Below are 27,912 nucleotides of genomic sequence, written 5' to 3'. Positions count from 1 at the left end.
ACCAATTTCAAGGCGTGGCCCGGCATCAGCACTCTGTATGGAGGGAGTATATGTAGATGGTGACTCCCTCCATACTAAAAAATGAAGTCGTTTTGGACAGCGACACGGTCTTCAAAGCATAACTTTAACTACTTATTTTTATAAATATATTTGTCAAAAAGTGATATATGTAAATTTTTGTATACATCTAGTTTTCACATTTCTAAACTCAACAACTTAAAAGTTATTCATGATTTATATTCACAATGTTTGACCCAGGCCTTTTACAAAAACGACCTCATTTTTTTTAGTATGAAGGGAGTACAGCATAAAGCAGTATAGTTACAGCCAGTAGCCTACAGGGTTAGCATCCAGTGAAAGATCCAGGAACACTGAGGAGCAAACTTTTCGGCCATTTATGATTTATGTTCCTACTGGTCCTGAAAAGAATCGAGCACTCTCATCCGAAAATAAATACCAGGAAATAGAGAGCAAGAAGGCGAACGAAAACTGATGCTTAGCGATGGCGAGGAGTGACAGTGAGGAAGCTCTCCTCGCTGCTGGACGATCCAAGGAGAATCTGGACGTGCGAGAGGAGGTGAAGAAGCAGCTATGGCTGGCAGGGCCGATGATTGCCGGAGGGCTTTTGCGGTACGTGATCCAGATGATCTCCGTCATGTACGTCGGCCACCTCGGTGAGCTACCACTCGCTGGCGCCTCCAGGGCAAACTCCTTCGCCACCGTCACCGGCTTCAGCCTGCTGGTATGTACCTTCCAGATGACCTTCCTGACGTCGATGGTATTTGCCTCAGTTATGTGGCTAATCTATATACGCGTTGCAGTATTTGAAATTAATTAGTTTCCACGACGGAAATTCCATCGTTTCCATGATACTAAATAATCCATTTATGATCCAAATCGTTCCACAAATTTTACTCTAGGATTCCATCTTCTAGCGAGAGGGGTACTTGATCTTCGTGAAAATTATTCTTCATCCTCTTTAAATATTTAGTAGCAAATATATTCGTGTGCTGTAACGCAACATACAACTTGTTGCATGATTATTCGAACGACTGACAACTCAAAGATTTACGCAATAATCGTCTCATCTGTTGTAATATGGATTCAAATCAGATTTTGTACTGTGGCTAGACGCATGCTATTCTAATTCATATGAACACATGTTATGGATAGAAAAGAAAGGTGCACGAGGGCATTGTGGAAAGTAGAATATGACTAACAGGTCTACTCTAACTTTAACATTAGAGATAGATAAATAAATATGTTCCTTGAATTTTTTTAATTGGTCATTTTGGCGATCGCAAACATATTGCAAACAAGCACCAATTCAACGAAATTAATTGTTTAAGATAAAGCATTCTTAATTTCCGTATGCTCCAACACACCCAAACAATGACTCACGTAGACATCAATGCCGGTCCGGCTAACCATCCAGCGGTGCTGATGTAGACATCAACGCTAAACGAGCATACCATCCGGCGGTGACGGTGAAGACATCAAAGCAGGACCGCGTATCATCTGGCGGTGATGATGGAGACATCAACGCCATAGGGGTGTACCATCTGACGGTGATGGTTGCGACTACGTTGGTCGGCCGTATCAATCGGCGGTGATGTAGGTACCAGAACAGCTGGTCAGTGTTCCATCCGGCGGTGCTGAGAGCAGCATCACCACCGTTGTTAAGTTTGTTCCGGTAGTAATGTCTTGTCCATTACTGCCGGTGTTGGCACTGTAATAATAAAACAAATAGTATTTGGCTTACATCGCCATCAACATATATATATATATATATATATATATATATATATATATATATATATATATATATATATATATATATATATATATATATATATATATATATAGAGAGAGAGAGAGAGAGAGAGAGAGAGAGAGAGTATCCAAACATACATCACTACTGAGACATAAATGCATACAACAAATCCAACCACAACATGTTTATGAGAACACAAACAAACATCAAATCGTCCACAATGAAACCGGCATTAAAGTGAGGAACATTAGCACCTTGATTAGATGAGGAAATGCTCTCCATCCAGACTCATGACTTGGTCCATAATGAAACATGCAAGCTCTTCTTGCAACCCAGATATGTCCAAATTGGTCAGCTCCACTGTACATTACCCTAGTTTCTGCAACACAAGAAAAAGGTGAACCACAGTTAAGATGTGCATTGCTATACACTCTAATTAGGTTGTTAGGTTGTTAATTGACTAAAGGGACCGGGGAACAACCTCAGTGTTGGAGTAGACATCTTGGATGAGGGTGGCAAGAGAGTATTATTTTTACTAGTTATGCATTTCATAATTCCCCTTTCTAATTTGTGACATAGCTCCATAATGACATGTATTTTTCTGACAAATCAATTTATCTATTGTCTTGTACATACAAGTTATCGACCATATATCAGTATAAGATTCATATACTGACATTTCTATTATATATTTTTAATTTTCAAAGTTACCATGGAAAGATCACAATGAATGTACAATACATCAAGGCTAGTACACTCTTTCATGGAAGAAGTGGTAAAGTTTGTTGACAACACCAAGAAATATGGTTTGAGTGAGAACCAAAAGGGAATCATGTATGATCATGCTCTCATTACAGGAACAAGTGAGTCAGGTTAAATGGCGGTGAAGTCAAATCTCACTCAGGCAAGTGGGGTTTCGTCCAGGGCCTTTTTATGGCAAGAGAGATACGACTGCTACAACTGGAACATTGGTGTAGACATGCCATCGTTCTGGCATGGCGGTGAAGTCTCACTTAGTCAGGTGATATCATATCATATGACCCATATGTGGCTAGATATTTCACATAGACGAAGTGGGCTAGATATTTCATAGAGACGAAGTGTAACATCCCACGTCCAAGTCCGGTTAAATGGTGGTGAAGTGAAATCTCACTTAGTCAGGTGGGGTTTTGTCTAGGGCCTTTTTATGGTGAGAGAGATACGATTGCTACAACTAGAACATTAGTGTAGACATACCATCATTCTAGTATGGCAGTGAAGTCTCACTTATAGTCAGGTGATATCATATCATATATGAGCCCTAGGTGGCTAGATATTTCACAGACGAGAAGTGTAACACCCCGCGTCCCACAAACTGCATATATGGCCAACTCCTCACATGAAACGGGCCTGCAGATGCGTAGCACCCCTCTTACATTTTTGTGCTTGCTTCGGGTAAAAGGCTAACCTAGAGGTGCTACGTTTGGAGCGACAAAGATTATAAGTTGGCCCTCATGTCCTAAACTTCCAATATGGTACTAAACCCACCAATTAGGCAACTACAACTCCTTATGTGCCACATGAGTTGCTAGTACTTGTATCTATGTCTATATCTATACCTAATAATAAAGAGGTAAAATTTCCACCTCTTTTTTGGTTTGGTCCTTCCTTAACTAACTTCGTGAATGTGAAACTTATCTGTGTTTGCCTTTCTATGACTCTCCTATTTTATAACCTAGATAGATAGCTAAATTCTAATCCAAATAGATTCTTTTGATCCTGAGTAACCCGAATAGAAATCCTAATCTAAATAGAAAAATAGAAAAATTGAAATTAGACATATCTTGATTTGTTTTTCTTTTCTATTTTTATGTTTTTTTTATCCCGCATTCATCTGTCAACTTTAATGTTTTGTACGTTTCCAATTGAGTTTATGTGCCGGTGCGAAAAGTGACCAACACGTAAATATTTGTAGTTTTGCTATACGTTGTGATCGGATGTGGCCTAGCACTCAATGACATAGGGTTTATACTGGTTTAGGTAACGTGCCTTACGTCCAGTTTCAGTCGGTCGTTGACTTTATTCCTGAGTCCAGGTGCTCGAAGTTTGCTATGGGGTTACAAACGAGTGGGAATAAGATGGGGGATGTTAGAGGTCCGGTCGGACTCTGGACTGAAGGGCCAAGAGTGACGGGAGCTCCAACATGCGCTAAGTATTGGAACGTATGCTCTATGTGGTTTTAGAGTTCTAGAGCCAAGCAGAGAGAGTCAGAATCAATTGTTCGTTTTTTAGGAGAGAGCGCATCCCCTTTTATAGGCGAAGGGGACGGCTTTACAAGTAGAGAGAGAGAGCATGTGTGTGTCTTAGTCTTGTTGCCCACGCCGTCAGGTACAAGACAGTTTGTCGGTGCCCACAATACTATTGACGCCCAGATGCATGTGGCAGGCTCCATCGTGTTCTTCTAGTATGGCAAATGTCAGCGCCTACCATACTATAGGACAAATGTCGGCGCCCACAATACTCTTTGTGTTCTGACATATCTGAAAAGGTTGTAAAGCACCCTTCTAGCATGGCTTGACAGTACTGTCCTACAGTGTGCAGGGTATGGTCCTTGGTATTGTGGTTGACTTGAGCGCCTTGCCTTATCTGCTTCACCTGATTCTTGGGTCTTTACCGAGCAGGCATCCCCGTTTGGTCGTTCCCAATCGACTCTGACCGTGCCGGTCGGAGAAGAGACGTATGTAGAGGTTCGATGTATTTCCGGTTGGAAAAGCAGGTCAGAGTCAGAAGCGAGCATCGTCCCCTCCTTGGCCAGGCCTTCCGGTCAGAAGGTGGGTCAAAGTCGAAAGCGAGCACCGTCCCCTTCTTGGCCAGGCCTTCCAGTCAGAAGGCGGGTCGGAGTCGGAAGCGAACGTCGTCCCCTCCTTGGCCAGGCCCTCGAGGTCAGAGACTGGATCACTATTCCGGCCTATCGTTAAGTATCTAGGCCGGCCCAAGAGTTGCGTGTTGTTCGTAATGCCGTCTGCTGGTCGAGCTTTTTGCTAGGAAGCAGGCCCATTAGGGACCCCGTGTTTATGAACCCGATAGGAGCCCCCCGAGCCCCCGAGTGATTCGGGTAGAATCGTCTGGAGGATTTTTCATTTTGCCAGCGGGTGCGTGCGAGCGCACCTGGTGGGTGTAGCCCCCAAGCCTGCGTCCAACTGGTGAGTCGGTTGGAGGCTGAGTATCTTGGTATTTTTTCCTAGGGCCGTAGACTTTTGTGTTTCTACTAGTCAGGGTGTTCGCCCATGTTTGTCCCACCCACGACCTACGTAGTCAGTTGGTTTCCCGAGTCAGTGTCAGGCGACCCAAGCCCCTGAGCCCTGTTGGGGTTGGTAGGGATTGGTCTAGTTCTGTGCGTTACCCCGTCCGTGGTTTCCTCAATCAAAGGGGCTGAGCTAACATCGCTTGCGTCGATGGCTTGAGTGACGCGCTCGGTGGGCTCACTAACGGGCATGTTCGAGCGGAATTCGGGTTCATCATTCATAACAGGGTCGGTATAGCCCTCATGTGGCATTCCACTGCTCCTTAACCCACATCCCGGTAGATGCCCAGGTCATTCTGGAGACTGACTCAGGTGGCCTGCTGGCCTCCCCTCATTGGAGATTCTGTGGGCATGGCTCGAGGTTACGATCGAACAAGAAGGTTGAGATGACCTTGTCTGCTTTCGAGTAGATCGGGCGAGGGCCGCTGGGGCTCATCTACGTTTTCTCCCCTAACTCTGTTTGATGCGAGATGGCCTCAAGCCCTTCGCGGGCCGGCCTTCGAACCCCGGTCGGTCGTCGCTCATGTCGAATGAGACGACTACCGCTTCGTGATGCAACACAAAGCGTTGTGATGCATCAATTGCATATGCAATGCTTTGGATGTATGGGATGAATGAATGATTGCATGAATGAATGTGTGAATGCGTGTATGAGAAAGGATGAATGAATGATCATGCATCAGAAAATAAAGTAAGAAGGTTTGGTAAAGTTACCTTGATGGGTCGAGTGATGGGTTTGAGGAGCTCTTATCGGATATGTCCGAATGGGATCCGTATCCATCATTCATGACGGAGTTTGCGTAGCCCGCATGGGGAATCCCTCTGCTCCTTACCTATCTTTTGGCATTCGCCTGAGCCATCCGATCCACTTAGGAAGCCTGTTGGTCTCTCCTTAGATGGAGATCCCGTTGTTGGGCCCTTCCAAGTCCTGCCTGGGAAGGCGGAGGGCCGTTTGCATGCGGTAGTGGTGGGCCATGCCTAGGCCATGTCCCGTTTAACCAGGCATCATTTCATTGGGTAGGGCGCGTCCCATCAGTCAGGACGCATCACACCACATGCCTATCCACAATAAATAGGGGAAGGGAGAGGGTTTTTCACCCCATTCCTTCGCCTTTCTCCAACTGCTGCTTCTCCTCCTTAAATAGGGGAAGAGAGATGGTTTTCGTCCCATTCCTTTGCCTTTCTCCACCTAACACCTCTCCTCCTTCTTACTTCTTTCCAAGCACATTCGTGTGCCGTGACGGTTCCTAGGAGAAAGAGGGTAAAGCGAGGGAGAGGAGAACTGACGGATCTATTCATGAATCCAGAGTGTGATGTTGAACTGGAGGCCATCCAACATAGATGAGGCGGTGCTGGCTGCCTTCACCGAGAAGGGGCTGCTCCCGCCAAAGAAGGTGGTGCGCTGGAGGGCTCCTGCAGCAGGGGAAGTCGTTCCGCGACCTTGGGGCGACGAGGTTGTTTCCTTCCTTGCCTTCCACGAGTGTGGGCTAGGATATCCCACGCACTGGTTCTTGCGCGGGCTCCTCAATGAGTGGGGCCTAGAGCTACAGCACCTCAATCCGACTAGGGTGCTGCACGTTGCCGGCTTTGTCACTGTCTGTGAGGCCTTCCTCGGGATGGAGCCGCACGTGGACCTCTTCCAGTGGATCTTCACCGGGCAAGCCTTGTCGGAGGGGAAGCCGCCTAGGACCACACCGGTTGGGGGCTTCGCCTTGTAGAAGAAGCCAAGGCCGTCGGGCTCCTACCCTGCGTACTCCCCTATGACTCCAATTGAGGGTGGCATGGGGAGTGGTACTACATCAGGAACCCAGTAGAGGCATTATTCCCACTGTTCACTAGAAGAAGGCCGGAGAGGCGGGAGAGCTGGTCATGGGGTCCATCTAGCCGGTAGAACAAGTTGGAGGTCATCGAGGCGGAGCTCCAGAAGCTGGTGTAGCACGACCTTGATGGGGTGCGGGTGTTCCACACCTTCTTCCACCGTCGAGTCGCCCCACTGGCAGAGAGGAGGCGGCCGATGTGGATGTACTCTAGACCAACAGACCCTGACCGCGCGTCGCTGGAGGAGTTGGAGAAGGACGAAGTCTAGAGCCGACTCGACCGGGTGCTACAACTGAGGCCCCAAGAGTCCCTCGAAGGAAAGCCCGAACCTCTCCATGCTAGGAAGCTGTCCAATCTGGTACGCTCCCCTCTTCTTATTCCGTGTCCTTTTCCCTTTTGCTCTCCTGTATTTTGACTTCGAGTCATCCGTTTTGTAGGGACTCGCGGGTTACAAGTCCCGTCCACATCTTCTGAGGGGGCTAGAGGGCGCAGCTCGGCAAGCCACTCTAAAAGAGGCAGCAGTTGCTAAAAAGATGAAGAGAGCTGAGAAGGCCTGGAGGAGGCACGAGAAGGAGATCGCCTGACGGGTGTGGGCCGATGAAAACCGGAGCGACGTGGAGGCGAAGCCTGAGTCGGAGGAACCCATGGAGATGGGTGGCGATGTGACCACCTCTGAGGATGACGGAGACAGGGGCATCGTCGTGACCTCAGAGGAGTGTCATGCCCTGCAGCTGCACCCATTGGCAGTGGGTGGGATTCAGAGAGGCACGGTGACGTTCCCGCATCAAGGAAGCATGCCGCGAGCTCGGACACCGCCGTTGAGCGAGAGGTGAAGTGGGCTCGGTCGCCGCACCCTTTGGAGGAATCGCTGGCTTCGCCCCTCTTGCTCCAAGTTGTTGGGGCACGCCGGCCGGTCGAAGGAGCATGCTCGTACCCCCGCATGTTTAGGGTCGGTGCATGCGCACGACCAACAATGGGGAGATGCCTAGTTGGTTGCCTCGGTGGGTGCGCCATGACCCGGTGGTGGCTACTCGTGGGCCAATCGAGAACCGGCTGGGTCGGCACCTCCCTCAGTTGATGTTAGGGGGCACGGGTCGTGACTCGTGAGCGGTCCTTGCCTAGCGGGCTCATCGCAAGCGGGTCGGGGCTTTAGGGCCCTGCCGCTTTCGTCTAGGTGTGCATCTATGTTGTTTTTTGATCTCACAGTTGAGTTTTTTGAGCACGACTAACCTGTACTTATTTGATAGTGGCAAGGGATTGCCGGGACTAGGCATCGCCTGTGGCAGAACTACCTAATCTAATGCCTTCCAGGAGTACTTGTCTTCCATTAGACACAAAGCACTCAGGGGAGAACACTAAATTACTCGGTTTCGTCGGGCACACCCCAGGGGAGAACCCGAAAATCCACATTTTTGCCATCAGGGTCACAAATGAGATAATAAAGCTTACATCATTCTTAACCATTTCTTACATCACTTTGCATGTAACATCAGAGTACAATATTTATCATTTATAATAGCAGAATATGAACATATTATCAGAGTTATAAACAATTTAATTGAACAGCGGAATATAAACAAGTGATCCGAATTACAGCGGAAATAAATATCTAACATGACATGATGAAGTATTGATAGATAAACTACAACAACAGATTATGAAACTTTCATTTATAAAAGCATTTGGTGAGAGTTGTAAATAAAAACTACGATCGCAGCGTAAAGGAATCCTCGCTGAGCCCACCAGGAGGTATCCACACACAAGGGTTAGCTCTAGCATCCACCTGTCACCTGTAACAGGGGGAATAAAACCCTGAGTACTCAATTGTACTCAGCAAGACTTACCCGACAGGAGGAAATAAAAGACTCTAAGGATATGCAAGGCTATCTAGCTTGTGGGTTTATTGCATTTGCAGGAAGCATTACTAAGAGTGCATCCTTATATTTGATTTTTATTAATAGCCGCATTGGTTCATTAACTAACCATTCTATGTAAGCACTTGTGCTACTTTCAAGCAGGTGGTAAGCAATCAGAGTTCCTTTTTCCATTCCATCTTTCATCTTTCAATTCTTACAACAGTGCTAGACACAAAACAAGCCATACCAGATTGCCCGGTGATTCACGAATCAATGCCCCAGCTAGGTATCCCAAAAACACAAGCCCCGCTTGTGCCCAAGGCACAAGCATGACCAACCCATCACCCTCCTGTCCTGGGGTCCTAGGTCCCCATCCAAACTGGGATTCCAAGCCCCTGCCTCTGAGTCCCGGACTCAAGGCGGTGCAAGGACCTCCTCCACCAAAACAAAACCCTGATAGTCGGTCAGGAAAGAGCTGGAACCCATGACAAGAGAGCAACAAGTCTTCCAAGCACCCATACACAAGTATGTGCTCGGGATAATAAATCTATGACTTGCCCACGATGCTTTATGCAACGACCGGTCCTTAACCGATACGGACAGGGAAAACACTGTAACCAAGCCATGCCCCGCGTCCAAGGTGACACAACCTCTTACACCCACCAATACCCAAACCATATCCCTGCCCGGTCACCATTTTCCTTTTCCACCATTTTTATATATTCCAAGTGATAATATTGCGGTAATATATTTCCTATCTCTCGCGAGTGACAGGCAATCACTCGACTTCTACCGGAGTCTTGTAGCATAGCATTCTACATGATCCTGTCATACTAGTTAGACTCATGGGATAAAGATATATATATGAAAGTGGGTTTCATTCAACTCCTTAAAACTTAATACACAAATATAATTTAAACTGCAGAAAAGTAGGGGTTATGCATCGGGGCTTGCCTGTGTAAGATATATATTAAAAAGTTAGTATCTGCATCGTCAGATCATCCACCATCATCTGAATAGAAAGCCTATTGCATCATCTTCTAGAGAGAATACCATTACACCATCTTTGGATTTCCAATAATCCTTCAATTGATCCTTGATCCATCATTGTACCTATATGATATGCATTGATGCAAATGCATAGATGTAAATAATCAACGACAGCCAGAATGCTTAGAAATCCGATCACGCCTCACAACCTAACGAGATAGCTCTAACACTGGTCTATGTATCCATGTTGCCGAATAAGGTGTTATTTTTCAACAAATGTTTTAGTTATACAAACCCAAGGTGTTTCTTTATTCTATTCTACCAATTTAATCTTTATTTAAAATAGGGCATCATTAACTACTCTAGTAAACTAATTATTCTGGTGCTACAAAAATTACAATGAGTACCTAATATTCCTAGGAGCCTACTGTACCAATTTCATCTTCAACACTATTACCCATTTATCACAATAATTCCTACAAGTTTATATTTTTACAATATTAAGTACCTTAAATTAATTATATAGCTTCCAAGAATATTATCAAACTATGTGAACAAAATATACTAACAGGTAGATCATGATTTTAGAAGACTAACAAAACTAATTTCGCCTTTTTATGATTTTTCTATGATTTACTATGAATTCTACAAGTTTATTTACGAAGCTAAATTAATAATTGCTCTTAAAAACTAAAAGGGCCAGCGCCAGGTCGGCCCAACGGCGCGCGGGCGGCGGATGACCCATGGGCGCACAGACGGCGGGCGGCTCATAGGCGCACGTGGCCTAGGCAGCAATGGTAGACTAGCCCAGCACAGGCACGAGCGGTGGCCCAACTGCCGAGAGCAGATGGCGTGCGGCGAGCGCGGGCGGCGGCAGGCCGGCCCAACGCGTAGAGGCACAAGCCAGCCCAGGCGGGCAGGCACCAGCCAGCCTAGCGATGGCGGAACAACGCTGACGGCCCACACGGGCGCGTAGGAGCAGGCCGGCCAGAAACCCAGGCAGGGCGCGCGGCCAGCGGCCTAAACAAGCTGGCCCAGCGCAACGGCAGCAGACAGCCCAGCGCGGGCCAGCCCAACTAACCCGGTGAAAACACAAAAATGACCATGCGCTTTCTCGAAACTAACTAGCAGTCTAGTGTTTACTATTTATATGAGTCATGTATTTTGCAATAAAGACCTTGTATAATATTTCAGCTTGGATTTATACCCTTTTCATCCTCCAAAGCAAAGCACCCAGAGAGGAGCCATAGCGGCGCGGCCGGTTCGACGCGGGGAAACCACACGGCGATGGCTGGGGACCGGCTGTGGGGTGCGTGGGACCAGCCCACATCCAAGGGCGCCAACAATCAGGATGAGGTGGCCCACACAGGGGGGCGGGGCGGGTGGGGCAGCGTGGCATGGCGACCAGACGGCCGCGGCAGGGGAGGCGGTACGCCGGCCGACGGAGATGATGGGGCGGCACGACCACAACAGAGGACGCTGCGACTCGGCATGCACACGGACCGAGACAAACCGGGGCGGCATGGCATGCTCGCGCGTGGGCTGAGGGGCGCGGCGCACATGCGCGAGGGATGCAGGGCGACGGCAGCGGTAGTTCTGGCGCAGACGGCGCGGGAGGGGCGGCGGCAAGGTACTGCGGGCACCCGAGGAGGAGGGCGCGGCAACATGGCATGACCATGGGCGCCTCTGGGTGGCTGCAGGGCATGGACCAGCGCAGGTCGAGAGCTTGCTCGCGGGGAAGGAAGAAGTAGGGACGTCGAGAGAAGACCAAGGCCATGCGGGCGCTTGCCATGGCGGGACCAGTGCGAGGCAGTAGGTAGTAGGGAACCAGGAGGTGGGCGGCTGGCCATGGCGCGCGGTCTAGAGCGGGAAAGGAAGGGACGACGCATGCTCGGGCGGCAGCGGGGACAAGCATGTTGCGCTCGTAGGGCGGCTGATGGTAGGGCGCGCGCGAGGCAAGCAGAGGAGGGAGTGGCGCCGGAGCAGTAGGGACGGCGCGGCAATGGCAGCGCCAATGGATGGTGGCCCAGCGCGAACCAAGGAGCTTGCTCACGCTCGCAAGGGAAAAGGCAACAGTGGCGCTGCGGGGGAGGAAAAAGGAGAGGCGGCTGACTACGTGGAAGAGCAGCATTGTGGCCTAGTGTGGCAGAGAGGAAAAAGGAGGGCGTGGGGAGTAGGCCAAGGGGACTGGGATGCTGTCAATCGTGTGCTTGGCTCGGCTAGAGACACAGTACAGACATGCGAGGACAGACTGAGACAAGTTGAGCCAGGCAAGGCAAGCAAGGTCAGAGCAACAGCAGCAGGCTGAACTGGGTAGACTGAAGCTGGGGTGTCTCCTCCACGACAGTAGAAAAGGAAGGAACGGGCAAGCAACACGAGGAGGTACACGTCGTACACATGCCAGAGCACCGACATGGAGGCATGATGGGACGGGGCAGCATGGCCGGCAGTGCATGCACCAGCGCGCGTATAGGGACATGAGAGGACGCAACGTGGACAGGGGGGTCGAACCACATGCTCATTTTTAGACACCCAATGCAGTGGACCAGTTCGTATGCGATTGGATGGGAAGCTTTACAATGCAGAGAAAAGCAGAGCCACGACGAGAACGAGACGGTAAATAATTGTCGTGCAACGAGTACGCTGTATGCCAGGAAACATAGACGAAGCTGCTGCGCTCCCTCTCTCATCAGTTCTTGCTTATCAAAATAAACCCGTGAGTATATATATATTGTTCTATTTATGAATGGATTTTATTTTATTTATAAAAGTTGCTTTTCATGCTTAATCTAACAGAATAAACCGTTCGTTAGAATCGTCGTTCGACATTCCTAAATATTTTTGTGCACTGAGTAATATAACTTGGGTGTTTATCTAAGTCCACAAAACTAAGTCACACGGGATTCGTTTATCACATCAAGTACCTTTTAAATAAAATAAAAAAATTCCAAGAAACTCGTTTCGAAAAATTTTCTTAGGCCTAAATCACGGTGCTAAATAAGATCGTAACATCAGGGTGTTACAACCAACCCCCCCTTAAAAAGAATCTCATCCCAAGATTCGAAGCAAGAACCAGAAGAGGAAAACGCTATTACATTTTGTAGATCAGGGATTACATGAAAGATTACACGACTTCGAATACTAACCCACACAAGGATCTAGGGATACATGGTTAAGAGCAACATAATACAACCGAGACTTAATCTAGAAGTCGAGATAGACGAGGGCAATGGAGAAACAACAAGATAATGATTATCCAAAACATGGCGTAGCACGAACAGATCCAAAAATAAGACTCCCAGAACTCAAACATTGTGAACCCTAAGACCAAACTAACCAAGGGAACTTGAACTTTTTTGATGAACAAGATCCTTTCTTCTCCTTAGATTACACCAACATCTCTGACTGACAAACCTAATTCCTCGGCTGACTACTGGAGCTCGTAGCTCTACTCCGAATTCTAGAGGAATGGGGATGAAGAAGAAGAGCAAGGACCAAGGGTATTTTATAGCAGCGAACAGAGGTGGGGCGCAACACACCAGAAGTGGAGGCAGAGTGAATGGAATATACAGACGGTTCATGTTGTGGAGATAAACATGGCCATGGTGCGCTCACTGCACAAGCGAGTGGATGGGAAATAAAGGAGAGGAGAGGGGGGAGGTCCGCTCGACGAGGCAAGCGTGCGGACGATCATGCTTCCAAGAGAAAAGAGAAAGGGGAAGGGGGGGTCTGGTATGGGGACGAGGCATGAGAGTCGAGAGCCGACTGGATGCTGGGAAAAGGAGAAACGCACAATGCACAAAGACGACGAGTGCGGCATGATGCCGTGGCCACATGAGAATAGGGAGCTAAGGGCCCAATACAGACAGCGTTCGCAGGGCACGCAGCGAAATAACCCAGCATGCCTAGCACGGTCAACTAAACACAGGGCTTGGGACATGACATCTACTCAGACTTTTACAATCACTCCCGACTACCCGATGCTAACTTTCCTTACTACTCGACCACATTCGTCTTTCCTATAGACTGAGACCATGTCATACTTTCTTCAAAACTACCTTCTCTTGCTTACCTTGAGAGAACACTATTGCATCAACCCGTTGTGGATTTCCTATTTGAACACCTGAACATTTTCAAGGAATATATTTTGAAACAAAACGGTGCGGCGGTGTAACTTGGTACAGGTACTTGGTCAACAACCTCGATACCAGCGCGTGCTGAGCAGCATCACCATGTGGCAGCTGTTCCACAGGGAGCCCTCGGTGTCGTTGCTGGCACCATAAGCTATTAACCAGGCAACTACTACCAACTTACATGCCATGAAGGCGGTGGGGTCATAGACCTACAGAATAAGGGGAGTATTGCAAGGAAAGATTCAAACAACAAGGTTTCCCTTCACAACAAGGGACAAGGAATTCAAATCCAACGGCGGATTTGTTTTACAGAGATTCAAGTGTTCTGCTGGGACATCCACAATTAGCCGATACAGTGTCCAATGTCATCCAACCATGACTGGTTTGCTGATATCTGAATGGCAACTTCTCTTGTAACCTACTTAACATCGCCCTTGAAAACTTTAAGCACGTCTAATGAAACTTACGGTAGATGAACGCAATAAACCCAGCCAAATAAATAAAATGTGTATTCCAACGGTCTTATACGGGTACAACGTACATGCATTCAGGATCCCATTCATGACATAGCATTCACCTATGGTCGGACGAGCTCAACAACTACGGACTGACAACAACGGCAAGAGTACAATACCGGAGGACAGCGACGAAAAAGCACTACTACTATGGGTACAGCATCCCAATGCAACTAATCTACATCTTCTCGTGGCAATGGCTGAGTGAGAGAAATCAAGGGCTCTTCTTCTGACACTTCCGACGGTGGAGGTGCTGGCGGCACTGCAACACCGGTTCTCCTTCTTTCAGGCGGGTGGATAGGGATCCCTTCCAAGATCAGGGGCATCCTGCCCTTCAGCAGCCAGCGTCCTCTGCTTGGCTCTCGGTGACAAGATAGGCCACACTGCAGCTGATGAACATGCCAGTCTTCAGCCTCCTTCAGAGCTTTCCGACATGGCAGTCTCTCGGCTCTCAGCAGCTAGCCTCACTGGCATGCGCTTCGACGAGCTGCACCTGGAGCATCCGGTTGAAGATCTCGGCTTCCTCGGCGCATGCCAAAGCACACGCCCTTAGCTCCAAGGCTTGCCTAGTCATACTGCTCATCCTAGAGCAAGCAGGTACGTGGTCAAGTGCACCACAGTTGGACTATCTTCTTGCGCATCCCACCCTTGCAAAGCCTCCATGCGAGCCCTCCATACCCGTTCGATTCTTGTCCAAAGGTGGAAAGAACCTCATGGGGGTACGGGCAATGGGCTCTTCATAGACCTGGCAAAGGTACCGCAAGGCTTTATGCGGGCCATAACCTGGTAGGTGTCGATGAAGCTAAACCCGGTTGCGGTCACACTCCTAGGCTTCTAGTGAGGTTAGGGAACTCTTCACTCTTCCCGATGTAGACGGTAACCTCACACCGCTCGGTGCCATGCTCCTCATACTCACAGTCCTCATACGCAGGATGATCTTTGACTCTGAGCTTTTGTAGGGTGGCATGTAGGATTCAGTGAAAACCCTCAATGTTCAGGCAGTAACTACTAACCCAGGTTCCTACCATCCCTGGCGGTGGTGGTGAGGAAGGCTGAGCAAAAAGCTGGCTCAAAGGAAAAGCTAAGCGAGCTAAAATGCGCCGAGTGGTGGTACCAAGAGCTAAGTCAGGCTCTGCTTATAAAGGTGGAGCATTCAGTGGTCATAGCGCGGTCCACCAGGGTTCCCACGCGGGATCACTACGATGAATCAATAAAATTCCGTGCATTCGAGGCGAGCGACGTGCGATGCCATTACTAACTAGTATGAGTGCAGGGCAAGGGTCCGACAAGAGCGTAGAAAAAGGGTACGGAGAGACGTGGGTCATGATCGGCATGAACCACGGTGAACGCGAAACACGAAACCACAGTGCAGACCTAACTCTAGGAACCGGAACAAGTCAGTCGTGCACAATACGTACACGCTGTGACACCTATGGATGGCGTATCTACAAGCAATACGGCACTACAATGCACAAACAGGATATGCATGAATGCACGTCCTATACGTCCTTTCACTGTTGCCAACATATAGGGCAACCTGTTCTCAGATTTTTGGCACATCGTTCTCTCCCTAGTAACTAGTCGATACTATCGGACTATGCTCGAGTCAGTGTACCTAGCAGAAAAATTGATTAAGCCTACCTAAGTCAGCAGAGTGCCATCTATCCAGGGATACATAACCATAGTAATAGGGCTACTTATATAACTTCGCATACAAATATCCTAACTTTTGAAAAGAATTTATTGTCAAATTTTATTTTAGAAAAGGTTTTCGAAGCCTTATTTCCTCATTTGCGCTCTGATACCACCTGTGGCAGAACCTGCCTAATCTAATGCCTTTCAGGAGTGCTTGTCTTCCATTAGACATTAAGCACTCAGGGGAGAACACTAAATTACTCGGTTCCGTCGGGCACACCCCAGGGGAGAACCCGAAAATCCACATTTTTGCCATCAGGATCACAAATGAGAGAATAAAGCTTACATCATTCTTAACCATTTCTTACATCACTTTGCATAGTAACATCAGAGTACAATATTTATCATTTATAATAGCGGAATATGAACATATTATAAGAGTTATAAACAATTTAATTGAATAGCGGAATATAAACAAGTGATCCGAATTACAGCGGAAATAAATATCTAACATGACATGATGAAGTATTGATATATAAACTACGACAATAGATTATGAAACTTTCATTTATAAAAGCATTTGGTGAGAGTTGTAAATAAAAACTACAATCGCAGCGTAAAGGAATCCTCGCTGAGCCCACCAGGAGGTATCCACACACAAGGGTTAGCTCTAGCCTCTACCTGTCACCTGCAACAGGAGGAATAAAACCCTGAGTACTCAATTGTACTCAGCAAGACTTACCCGATAGGAGGAAAGAAAAGACTCCAAGGATATGCAAGGCTATCTGGCTTGTGGGTTTATTGCATTTGCAGGAAAGCATTACTAAGAGTGCGTCCTTATATTCGATTTTTATTAATAGTCGCATTGGTTCATTAACTAACCATTCTATGTAAGCACCTGTGCTACTTTCAAGCAGGTGGTAAGCAATCAGAGTTCCTTTTTCCATTCCATCTTTCATCTTTCAGTTCTTACTACGGTGCTAGACACAAAACAAGCCATACCGGATTGCCCGGCGATTCGCGAGTCAATGCCCCCAGCTGGGTACCCCGAAAACACACACCCCGCTTGTGCCCAAGGCACAAGCAGGACCAACCCATCACCCTCCTGTCCTGGGGTCCTAGGTCCCTGTCCAAACTAGGACTCGAAGCCCCCGCCTCTGAGTCCCGGACTCAGTGTGGTGCAAGGACCTCCTCCACCAAAACAAAACCCCTGATAGTCGGTCCAGGAAAGAGCCGGAACCCACGACAAGAGAGCAACAAGTCTTCCAAGCAACCATACACAAGTATGTGCTCGGGATAATAAATCTATGACTTGCCCACGATGCCTTATGCAACGACCGGTCCTTAACCAACACGGACAGGGAAAGCAGTGTAACCAAGCAATGTCCCGCGTCCACGGCGACACAACCTCTTACACCCATCAATACCCAAACCATATCTCTTACACCCACCAATACCCAAACCATATCCCTGCCCGGTCACCATTTTCCTTTTCCACCATTTTTATATATTCCAAGTGATAATAATGCGGTAATATATTTCCTATCTCTCGTGAGTGACAGGCAATCACTTGACTTCTACCAGAGTCTGTAGCATTGCATTCTACACGATCCTGTCATACTAGTAAGACTCATGGGATATATATATATATATATATATATATATATGCAAGTGGGTTTCATTCAACTCCTTAAAACTTAATGCACAAATATAATTTAAACTGTAGAAAAGTAGGGGTTATGCACCGGGGCTTGCCTGGGTAAGATATATATTAAAAAGTTAGTATCTGCATCGTCAGATCATCCACCATCATCCTGAATAGAAAGCCCATTGCATCATCTTCGGGAGAGAATACCATTACACCATCTTCAGATTCCCAATCATCCTTCAATTGATCCTTGATCCATCATCGTACCTATATGATATGCATTGATGTAAATGCATAGATGTAAATACTCAACGACAGCCGGAATGCTTAGAAATTCGATCACGCCTCACAAGCTAACGAGATAGCTCTAACGCTGGTCTACGTATCCATGTTGCCGAATAAGACGTTATTTTCCAACAAATGTTTTAGTTATACAAACCCAAGGTGTTTCTTTATTCTATTCTACCAATTTAATCTTTATTCGAAGCGGGTATGCCTGTGTTCCCGAGATCACGCCATGGAAGGGAGAGCTCACTGGGCAGAGCTCTGACTGGGGGATGCTCATGGCGTCGAGGGTGTCGACGTAGAGGATGTTGAGGCCGCTGCCTCCGTCCATTAGCACCTTGGTGAGGCACGTCTTGCGGACAATGGGGTCGACGATGAGCGGGTAGCGACCTAGTTTGGCAACATGGGAAGGATGGTCCCTCTGATCAAAAGTGATCGGAGATTCTGACCAGCTAAGGAAGGAGGGGACGACCGTTTCGGTGATGCATGCCTCTCTGTAGCGCACTTTGTGCTGGCGCTTGGAGTAGATGGCATCAGATCCCCCGAAGATCATGAGGCATTCCTCAGGATCGGGAAAGCCGTTCCCATCCTTGCCCACCATGCCTCCTTTCTTGGCCATTGCCTCCTTGCCCTTTCCTTCTTTCGGTCCGCCAACCTGTCGTAGAAAGCGCTTGAGGAGTTCGTAGTCCTTGTAGAGGTGCTTGATGGGGTAGGCGTGGTTGGTGCATGGACTCTCCATGAGCTTGTCGAAGTGGTCGGGCTGGCCCTGCTGAGGCTGCTTGCCCACGCAATCGGCCATGGCGACCAAAGCGGAGTTGGTCGGTCGGCGCCGATCCCTCTTGTTCTTTTTGCCCCTTTGTGTGGAGGACCCCTCGTCTTGGTCCTTGCGATTGGCCTTGCACTTGTCCCGACCTCCACTAAAGACCACTCCGACCACCTCCTCACCAGAGGTGTGGTTCATGGCGACATCGAGCAGGTCACGAGTGGTACGGGGCTTCAGACAGCCGAGCTTGTGGATCAAGGACTCGTAGGGTGTCCCGGAGAGGAACGCGCTGATGACGTCCGCGTCAACGACATCAGGAAAGGAGCTGCATCATTTTGAGAACCTACAGATGTAATCCCGTAGGGACTCATTGGGCTCCTACTGGCAGCTCTTGAGGTCCTAGGAATTCCTAGGGTAGACTTACGTCCCCTAGGAATTCCTGATGAAGATCCTCTTGAGATCCGCCCAGTCACGAATGCTGTCAGGTGGGAGGAATTCGAGCCATGCTCGAACATGCTCCCCCATGTAGATGGGGAGGTATTGAATGATGAAGTGGTCATCATCCACTCCTCTGGCTCAGGCAGGCGAGCCAGAAGTCTTCGAGCCATATACTAGGATTTGTTTCCCTGGTGCATTTGGCAATGTTGGTAGGTGGTCGAGCCTGTGGGAACAACGCTTTTTGGATGCGACGGCCAAAGGCCCGTGGTCCTGGGCCATCCGGGCTAGGACTTCGGTCGTCCGGTCGATGACCATGCCTAGAAGTGCATTCCCCTGCTCCCTTTGATGGTCCGGCCGGGGCCCGTGCCATCTGCTCTCACCACCGCTCGATGGACGTCATCATCACGCTAGGCTTGACGCCGATTATTGATGATGCTGCGAGCATCTTGGTTCAGCCCGAGGCATTCACACACAGGTGGTCAATGTGGAGCGGGCACTGGGTCAGGCCATGGTGCAGCTGTGGCCTCCGATTCCACGACCGGCGACTGTAGTGGTGAGCGGATGAAGTGATTCGACTGGTGCGCCCCCATTCCCCCGGTGGGGAAAGAGTCCGTGAGCCGGTGTCGCGATGCGGAGCTCTCCGCCTGTTGAACGGTGGCGGTTTTCACCAGTGCCCGGAGGTTTCGGTGGACTGCCTGCTCCTTGGGGTCGACAGGCTCGGGAAGGCCACGTAGAAGCATCGCCGCAGCGGCGATGTTCTGACCAGCCCGAGCGAACTGTGGGGGATCATTTCCTCCGTCCATGAAGTTGCGCTGGATCTAGCGGGCGCGACCCTGGGCGCCGCTCGTCGGGTTACGCGTGCTTGGCACAGCATGCTGCGCGGAGCGTGCCGGCATAGGTGGCAGTTGGCTCTGCCACCTTTGTCGTAGCTCTTCGCCGTGCTCCTGCGCACAAGCAAGGGCCTCCGCACGAGGGTCTAGAGGGGTGTGAGTCTGTAGAGACTCTACTACCATCGATGGCTATCCCGGAGCATTTGCTATAGCGCAGTCCTAGGACAGAGGGTGGCTAGGTGCCACGACATCGCCGATGCTGGAGCTGTCGCTTTCAACCTTGTCATCCACGAGGCCGTGGAAAGAGGCGGGAGCGTAGCAGCCATCCCCACAAATTCGGATGTGAGAGGGGGTGGCATTAGCATCTTTCAGAGCCCCTGTGCCTACGCGTCCACGGGGGACGCAAGGCCGTAGGGGAACCGGTCGCATGGCGATCACGGTGGGGACAACGGGGTCCCTAAAGAGAGACGGCGGAAGATATTAAATAGCGAGTAAAGAATAATATATATGTTACTCACAGTGGGGTTTGAGCCCAGCGTGGGCTCGGAGCGAAGCGCAGACGTCCCATCGTTGAGGTCGCCGGGTGGCCCGGAGCCGACGGAGGGCGCTCCTCCTCCGACGGGCGCTGGGAAAAGTGCCTTCTTGCGAAGGCAAAGCACACTGAGCTGGTCGGCGACGAAGTCCAGACTTCCAAAGAGGAAGGTCTAGGACGGCTCAAAGACGGGAGGAGCCCACATCCCAACGGTGGGCCATCCAATGACCAAAAGCATGAGCCCACATCCCAACTCCAGCGAGCCAAAGTGAATTGTATCGCTTGAGCCCGTCATGACGAAGATGGTGGAAAGGTGGGCCATCCGATGACCAAAAGCATGAACGTACGACGTCTTCCCCACGGACGACGCCAACTGTTGGTGCAAAAAGTGATCAACATGTAAATATTTATAGTTTTGCCGTACGTTGTGATCGGATGTGGCTAGCACTCAATGACATAGGGTTTATACTGGTTTAGGCAATGTGCCCTACATTCAGTTTCAGTCGGTCGGTGACTTTATTCCTAAGCCCAGGTGCTCGAAGTTTGCTATGGGGTTACAAACGAGTGGGAATAAGATGAGGGTGTTAGAGGTCCGGTCGGACTCTGGACTGAAGGGCCAAGAGTGACGGGAGCTCCACCGTGCGCTAAGTATTGAAACATAAGCTCTGTGTGGCTTTAGAGTTCTAGAGCCAAGCAGAGAGAGTCGGAATCAATCATCCGTTTTTTAGGAGAGAGCGCATCCCCTTTTATAGGCGAATGGGACGACTTTACAAGTAGAGAGAGAGAGAGAGCGTGTGTGTCTTAGTCTTGTTGCCCACGCCATCGGGTACAAGATAGTTTGTCGGCGCCCACAATACTGTTGACGCCCAGATGCATGTGGTAGGCTCCATCGTGTTCTTTTGGTATGGCAAATGTCGGCGCCTACCATACTGTAGGACAAATATCGGCGCCCACAACATTGTTCGTGTTCTGACATGTCTGAAAGGTTGTAAAGTACCCTTATGGCATGGTCTAACAGTACTGTCCTACAGGTGTGCAGGGTACAGACCTCGGTATTGCGGTTGACTTGAGCGCCTTGCCTTATCTGCTCTACCTGATTCTTTCCCAATCGGCTTCGACCGCGCCGGTTGGAGAAGAGCCGTATGTAGAGGTTCGGTGTATTCCCGGTCGAAAAAACGGGTCGAGTCGGAAGCAAGCGTCGTCCCCTCCTTGGTCAGACCTTCCGGTCGGAGACTTGATCGCTATTCCGGCATGTCGTTAGGTTTCTAGGCCGACCCAGGAGTTGCGCGTTGTTCGTAATGTCATCTGCTGAGCCGAGCTTTTTTGCTGGAAAGCGGATCCATTAGGAACCCCAGATTTAGGAAACCCGACATTATGTTTCTCGGTTTCTTTTTTCTTTTCTTTTTCTGCGCCTGCCGATCGAGTCGGTCTCGCCTGATTGCTGATCCAGTTCGTGTTCCTCTGTACCTTTTTTTTCCTTGCTTTGCATCCGATTGGTGTTATGTACGCTTTTGTTTTTTCCTTCTTCAGTTGTTCCATTGGTTCCAGTTGTCTGTTTTTGTTTTGTTTTCTTGGTCTAATTTGGTCTTTTCTTTGTTTCATACCTAAGAGTCCTAATCTGTTCACTAAAAATAGTAGTACATAATAAATTAGATATTAGAATTCTAATTGATTTATTGTCATATTCATGACTCGAACTTATAACATATATACTCATACAAGTTAGAATATCGTATAATTCAATTAAGGTACGTAGTCTAATTTCAAACGGTATTAGAATAAATGACATAAGATGTAAATTTCAAGTATGTTTGCTAGCCTAATATTAAGGGCCTATTTAGTTGGTGCCATATTTTACTGTGTCTAACCTTGGGCAAACTGTATTTACCGCAGAAAGTGTGGCGTGCAAAATAAAAACCACAATTGTGGCAAATTTTGGCACAAAGATGAGCTTATGACATGTGAGACATGGTACTAAGAAAATGGAGCGCGATATAGTTGTGACGGTAAACCAAACAACTACCTAAAAAACTTTAGCATAACTAACATTTGTCGTGGCAAGTTTTGATAAGGAACCAAACAAGCCCTAAGGAACAAAAGGATTCTTTTATCTGTCTTTTTCTTTCTCAAAATGCCTCTATTTTTTCTTGATTTGTATTTGATAGACTCGTTACTCGTGCTCATATAAGTTAGAAACACATGCGTTGTGCGTTCAATGGCAGTATGAAATCGGATCCAATACATATTGAAATAGATGATGTGATCGTTATATAAATCTCGGAGCCAAAAATTACTTAGGAAACTGCACAACAAGATATATGTTCCATTATAACGCACGAGCACATTTGCTAGTAATAATAATAGTTTGGATTTGTAACAGCAAACCTGTGTAAACTGTAAGGTAAGTCTAAATGAATATTTACACGAAAAGAACAGCTAAGTTCCAAAGATGCTCGTTGCGTGTCGCGGTGACATACTGCTCTCATTCTCGCTCTCACAAATCAGAACACGTTAACAGAGATTGAGAGGTAAATAAAGACAGAGAAGACGAGAGATCCAAAAGGGAGCCGCGCGCTCAACCATGATGAAGGCGGGCGTCGACGAATCTCTCCTCGCCGTAGTCCAACCCGGGGAGAACTTGGGGGTGTGCGAGGAGGTGAAGAAGCAACTATGGCTAGCGGGGCCGCTGATCGCCGGCGCGCTGCTGCAGAACGTGATCCAGATGGTCTCCGTCATGTACGTGGGCCACCTCGGCGAGCTCCCCCTCGCCGGCGCCTCCATGGCCAACTCTTTCGCCACCGTCACCGGCTTAAGCGTGCTGGTAAAGTACATATCTACGTACTAATAACCTGGGTGACGTATACTTCCATGCCCCAGTGAAATGCTTTATTTTAACTTAGATGGTTTCCTAACCGCGCCATAACTAGCCAGAAATATTTGGGCAGCTGTTTACATTGTGTCCGTAACTTGCCGAGTTTCTTCCTTCAGTTTGCAGTTGATTTTTCTGCCAAGTTCCGCCAAATCACTGGCGGCTGATTTGTTCGCCGCGTTTTTAGCGCGCCATAAGTGCGTTGTGGTAAGGTGAGGATACCATCCAAACTGACCTTTAATACGCCCAGAATTGATTTTGAGATCATGCGCATGAAGTTCTTGGTATCTATTTAGTCATCGTTTTTTGGTTCACAAGCCCAGAACTAACTAATGGTGAATAGAGGGAGCACGTATTAATGAATGAACCAACTAATGTAGTGTTCACAAAAAAAGAAAAAAAAGAAAAAGAAAAGAACTAACTAATGGTGAATGGAGGGAGTACGTATTTAGTTTGACTCTAGACTGGTGACATCGATTGACTGCAATTATTGTTTTAGTGGAGATCATTGTCTGCAGTGGTCCTCCGGTTTGCTGTCTGATATTGAATCCATCTTGTGCCATTGCCGATACTATTATCAGTCCGTTGCTATCTCAATGATTCCACCCTACTGATGAGTACTGACTCTCCGTCTTTTAGTAACATATTGTTAAGTATCTGTTCCCTCTAGTAAATAAAATAAAATAACTACTCGTAAAAAACATAAAAAGAAGAAATATTAGGCAAACATGTGCTTCAATTTTGTTTAGAACTTGTGGGGCTTTTTTTGTATTTTGCTTGCCTCCCTATTAACCATTCAAGAACATCTCAAAAAATTGCGCCACAAATATTGTTGATACCTTACACCACAAGAACATCTCAAAAACCGCAACACAAATATCTTCGAGAAATTCATCAAAAAGAGGCTAGAAATGAGGGTTTCCGAAGGGAGGAACTTGGGAGATGAGAACTAGGCTTAACTAGGCTTCAAGCAATGACGAGACCAAGTTCCAAGTATCCAAAACCACTCAAGAAATGGCTAGGAAATTAGATCCAACATAGATTAAAAAAATCACCCAAGAAAATGACAAAATTTCACAAAACGAGAAAAACAAGGGATTTAAGAGCAGATAAGAGCGGTGAATTCCACACGAATTTTTGAAGGATTAGGAAATCATGAATTCACCTATAATTGGCCTACCTCCCAACGTCCTCCCACTCATGTGAAGAAAAAGACTAAGAGATGGCTATATCTCCTATCTCTTGTTTGCACTTGAACCCTTGGCTAACCAAAGAAAATTAAAGGAGTGGATGGAGTGGCTATCTTGGGTAGCCACTTCATTTGTTTGTAGGTCTATTACACATTCTAAAAATGTCCCTACATTTAGACAAGAATCGCCCGGCCACCAAAGGTAAAATGGTCCAACTGGTCTCCCATGCATCATCAGACTGCAAAATGGTCTAGTTTCATTCTAAATCAACCGCAATACCTGCAGCAACGTGCATGCAGGGTATGCTTCTAATTTATTAGTGTCACATGACCTCCATAGAAACATGTTTACCTTCCCAATTATTAAGTCTCTTCTCAAAGCGTGCGTCCACTCTACTCCAATCACTATTTCTTAATTTCTCAATGAGAATATCTAAATACTAATAAATGATTGCAAAATGGCCCAATCTACAGCCAAAATGGCTCCTTGTATTGGCCTAATGCATTTTGGGCATCGGCAAAGTACTACTACTACAACATGTTTTATGAAAATTAATTTTAAGACATGACATCTGCTCAAGCACACAAAGCAATAGCGTTTCAGATCAAGGGCTTTTTCTACATCATGGAAGGAGCGGTGGGTGTTTGGCGACCTATGACCTTCCATATGTTCCAGTAGCGTACCCAACTTAATTAGTGTATTGTGTTCAAGTTGGGGCATGTTTTTTGTTCAACCAAAACTGAAGGAAAACTACAAATCAATTTGGTTTTCACGTACTACTAGATCCAAGTTGATCACCACACAGTTTTGCCTGTCCTGACCAGCTTGGCATGGCGAGCGCTTTGGACACCCTGTGCGGCCAAGCCTACGGAGGCAGGCGATACAATCTCCTGGGCATCTACAAGCAGCGCGCCATGCTGCTGCTCACCCTGGTCAGCGTCCCACTGGCCATCATCTGGTTCTACACCGGCGAGATCCTTCTCCTGTTCGGCCAGGACGCGGACATCGCTGCGGAGGCCGGCACCTATGCCCGGTGGATGATCCCGGCGCTCTTCGCCTACGGCCTGCTGCAGTGCCACGTCCGGTTCCTGCAAACGCAGAACATCGTGCAACCAGTGATGGCAAGCGCCGGCGCCGCCGCGGCTTGCCACGTGTTCGTCTGCTGGCTGCTGGTGTACGCGCTAGGGATGGGCAGCAAGGGCGCCGCGCTGAGCAACGCCATCTCCTACTGGGTGAACGTGGCCGTGCTAGCCGTGTACGTGAGGGTTTCCCGCGCGTGCAAGGAGACGTGGACCGGCTTCTCCACGGAGGCCTTCCGCGATGCGCTGAGCTTCTTCAGGCTCGCGATCCCATCCGCTCTGATGGTCTGGTACGCGATCGATACATGTTCGCATCGATCAGCTTCTACTCTTGTGTTGTACACATGGCACTGACGGTGCAAATGTGATTGCAGCTTGGAAATGTGGTCGTTTGAGCTTGTTGTGCTCCTGTCAGGCCTCCTTCCAAATCCCAATCTGGAGACGTCCGTCCTATCCATCAGGTTGAAACTGAAGTTACAATGTCCTCCTATTCCTCAGTTCCTCTTGGTTACTGCTGTATGCCATATCACTTTACTGAACCTGCAGTTCATGGTCGTCTTTTAATTTACAGCCTCAACACTTCTGCCTTCGTGTGGATGATCCCCTTTGGTCTTAGCTCCGCCATTAGGTACGTAGCCTTCTGATGAACCAAAGCATATGGGCCATGCCAATTGACTGTGCGCATCTTGATGCATGCATTGCTAAACCTGCAGCACTCGCGTCTCCAACGAGCTGGGCGCAGGGCGGCCCCAGGCTGCCCGGCTTGCGGTGCGTGTTGTCCTGCTTTTGGCCGTCTCGGAAGGACTGATGGTGGGACTCATCCTGGTCTGCGTGCGCTACATCTGGGGCCACGCCTACAGCGATGTGGAGGAGGTGGTGAGCTATGTGGCCAGGATGATGCTGGTCATCGCAGTCACCATATTCTTCGATGGAATCATGACTGTTCTTTCAGGTAACAGTAGAGATTAATTACCAAAACTTTTGCCACTGCATTTCTGCATACAGTACATGGAAAACTGTTCAGTTCCAATTGGACTGTAACAGGGAAAATTAAACACTCTCGAATAATGTTTTGATGCAATTGCAGGCGTGGCTAGAGGCTGTGGATGGCAGAAGATTGGTGCTTGTATTAACCTTGGCGCCTATTACATCGTCGGCATCCCGTCAGCTTACCTCTTAGGTTTCGTCTTGAGTCTCGGCGGCATGGTGCTCTTCTTTTCCCTGGAATGTTGGAATCCACAAAATTTTACTGTGCATCCTCAAGAGTGATCGAGTTTAAATTCCTTAAGTTTTTGACTGATCGATTTCAGTTTGTTGCATATTGCTGCCAAGTAGGGTCTTTGGATGGGCATTAACTGCGGGCTCTTAGTACAACTCTTGTTACTCATGATCGTCACCTTGTGTACCAACTGGGATAAAGAGGTATGTGTTCAAAGATCAGTTATAATATTAAATTCTACAGATAACATTTCCATTCGTTTTGGTTCGTGCATACTAAAATTTGTTCGTTTCGAATTTTTGTACTACACTCCATGCTTCTATATTTATTAGAACTGAAGTTACTATCTGGTATACAACTCTAATCTAATGCCTAGACCTGGAAATGTTGTTTTACTTCTTAACAATAGTATGGATAATGGTTCTAGCTCATTCGCCATTATAATCTGTGCTCCTGGAAATTATATAATATATATAAGGTTGTAACTTTGAATTCGCAGGTAGCAAAGACGAAGAACAGAGTGTCCGGTTCTTCCATTCCTTCAGATAGCTTAACTTGAAGAGGTTTGTAAAAAACAAGCTATGAAACTACACCAGTTGTAATGTAGAATTTTGAAGCCGGATGCATGTACCTTCGTTTTTCATGGCAACATACAATGAATCACAAGAACATATCCATGCTCTAGACCCGAAGTGTATCAAACCACTAGTCCCTATAGCAGCCAATCCATCAAAGAAGCATCTTGTATATATCCTTTGTTTGATATTATAAAACCGAATTTGGAGTTGTATTTTAGCACGGGTTTTTTTGACCGAAAACTGTGCAGCAAAGCTCCCTAGCAAAATCTGTTATATACCATCTAAAAAATACATATGGGTTTCGTCCAACGACAGTTTGGTGTGCGCGCCCGACGTTCCACCCTGACGTAAATACCACATGGTCATCGCCCCTCCATATTGCTCCGCTCGTTCCCCGGTAAAATTCCGTGTCCTACGTGATCCCGTCGCCCCCTCCAACCCAGCGAAAGCGACACAAAAAGAAGCCCGTAGACCACG

The 27,912-nt window shown here is 47.8% G+C and overlaps 1 protein-coding gene across 5 annotated transcripts; it reads left to right on the top strand.

The window, feature by feature from the left end:
- The first annotated feature begins 424 nt into the window (after positions 1-424).
- LOC136523113 (protein DETOXIFICATION 16-like) lies at positions 425-27,646 on the top strand. Of its 5 annotated transcripts, XM_066516893.1 has the most exons (9): positions 23,198-23,321; positions 23,489-23,581; positions 25,384-25,928; positions 26,013-26,099; positions 26,210-26,266; positions 26,352-26,590; positions 26,726-26,844; positions 26,974-27,060; positions 27,357-27,646. In XM_066516893.1, the coding sequence occupies exons 3-9, from the start codon at positions 25,390-25,392 to the stop codon at positions 27,414-27,416; spliced, it is 1,188 nt and encodes a 395-aa protein (XP_066372990.1). In that variant the 5' UTR covers positions 23,198-23,321; positions 23,489-23,581; positions 25,384-25,389; the 3' UTR covers positions 27,417-27,646. The 5 variants fall into 5 exon arrangements, 4 of the variants coding, with proteins under 4 accessions (XP_066372989.1, XP_066372988.1, XP_066372990.1 ...); XM_066516892.1 differs by lacking the exons at positions 23,198-23,321; positions 23,489-23,581 and adding an exon at positions 425-742; XR_010776102.1 differs by lacking the exon at positions 23,489-23,581 and having other exon boundaries at positions 22,894-23,321; positions 26,949-27,060.
- The last annotated feature ends 266 nt before the right edge of the window (positions 27,647-27,912 follow it).

The sequence above is a fragment of the Miscanthus floridulus genome, chromosome 18, assembly GCF_019320115.1.
Source record: "Miscanthus floridulus cultivar M001 chromosome 18, ASM1932011v1, whole genome shotgun sequence".
Classification (NCBI taxonomy): Eukaryota; Viridiplantae; Streptophyta; class Magnoliopsida; order Poales; family Poaceae; genus Miscanthus; species Miscanthus floridulus.
This window is presented reverse-complemented; position numbering and strand designations above follow the sequence as displayed.

Coding starts and splice junctions, on each gene's coding strand:
- LOC136523113 (XM_066516892.1), top strand. CDS start 503: ATGGCGAGGAGTGACAGTGAGGAAGCTCTCCTCGCTGCTGGACGATCC. Junction 26,100..26,209: donor ACGTCCGTCCTATCCATCAG/GTTGAAACTGAA, acceptor TTTAATTTACAG/CCTCAACACTTCTGCCTTCG. Junction 26,845..26,973: donor TCTTGAGTCTCGGCGGCATG/GTGCTCTTCTTT, acceptor GCTGCCAAGTAG/GGTCTTTGGATGGGCATTAA.